The 1,412-nt window shown below is 34.8% G+C and overlaps 1 protein-coding gene across 1 annotated transcript in view; it reads left to right on the forward strand.

Annotated features, from left to right (window-relative positions):
* LOC103747879 (ankyrin repeat domain-containing protein 26-like) overlaps positions 1-1,412 on the forward strand; it is a gene marked incomplete at its 5' end in the record, with an annotated part of 18,433 nt that overhangs the window by 2,268 nt on the left and 14,753 nt on the right. The window contains 2 exon segments of the mRNA XM_017802547.1: positions 321-609; positions 612-1,269. Of these exon segments, the coding sequence (XP_017658036.1) occupies positions 321-609; positions 612-1,269 (947 nt within the window).

The following is a 1,412-nucleotide window of genomic DNA, read 5'->3' on the forward strand; positions in this document are numbered from 1 at the left end:
TTAATGTAAGCAGATTTATCAGTTATTCTCTCATTTTGTAGTATAAGCCTAGTATAATTCAGAGAAAGCCTTTTTCGACACTGAGTTTCTTAGCGATCATTCTCTTTTATTTTCATAAATTTTCTTCAGTTACGTTTTTGAATTTTGGGGAATTTATCCTTCTGTAAGCTTTGAGATTATATCTGTTTCTTTTTCCACTTGCATATATATTTATTGCAACATTTTGACCGTAGACCTGTTTGTGCTGTTCTTTAATTTCATAAGAAATTATGCTGTGATATTTTCTAGAGTGCTAGCTAAATATCTCTTGCTTTTCTTAGGTTTCTGTTAGTCATGAGAAAGAAAAGGATCTGTTGCATAAAAATCAGAGGCTACAGGATGAAATTGCCACATTAAGACTGGAAATGGACATGATAAGAAATCATAACCAGGAAAAAGAAAAGAACTATCTTGATGACATTAAAGTTGAGAATGAAAAGAATGATAAACTTCAAAGGATGATAAAACTGAACGAAGAAACATTTACAAAAACAGTGTTCCAGTACAACGGACAGCTTAATATTCTGACAACTGAGAACACAATGCTGAGTTCTAAACTGGAAAATGAAAAAATAAGGAAAGGCTGGAAGCAGAAATTGAGTCATACCGTTCTAGGCTGGCTTCTGCTGTGCATGACCACGGTGAGATCCAGACCTCGAAAAGGGACCTGGAAGTTGCTTTCCAGAGAGCACGGGACGAGTGGCTTCATTTGCAGGACAAGCTGAATTTTGAAATATCTAACCTCAAAGATGACAATGAGATTCTTTCCCAACAGCTTTCTAACACTGAAAGAAAATTCAACAGTCTAGAAATTGAGTTTCATCATACAAGAGATGCTCTTAGAGAAAAGACTTTGGTTTTAAAACAGGCATGGAGAGACCTAAGCCAGACACAGTGCCAAATGAAGGAAGTTGAGCACATGTATCAGAGTGAGCAAGGGAAGGCGAATAAATACATTGGAAAGCAGGAATCTATACAGGAGAGATTATCTCAACTACAGAGTGAAAACATGTTGCTTCGGCAACAATTAGATGATGCTAACAACAAAGCTGATAATAAGGAAAAGACAATAGTTAATATCCAAGACCAGTTTCATGATATTTTTAAAAGACTTCAAGCTGAGAGTGAAAAACAAAGTGTGATGCTCGAAGACAGAAACAAGGAGTTAATTGATGAATGTAATCATTTAAAAGAATGTGTCAGTATGAAAATGAGAAAGCAGAAAGAGAAGTAAGTATCAAGAAAGATAAATATTTGCTAAGCATCCTGAAAGGAAATTCAGAGTACTGCTTTATTCAGGCTAAATGATGAGTCTAGATGGATATAAAAATATATTGGCTATTAATGTATTTGCTGTGTTACTTCAGAAACAT

This window comes from Nannospalax galili, unplaced genomic scaffold (genome assembly GCF_000622305.1).
Source record: "Nannospalax galili isolate Female #2095 unplaced genomic scaffold, S.galili_v1.0 scaffold5065, whole genome shotgun sequence".
NCBI classification, from domain to species: Eukaryota; Metazoa; Chordata; class Mammalia; order Rodentia; family Spalacidae; genus Nannospalax; species Nannospalax galili.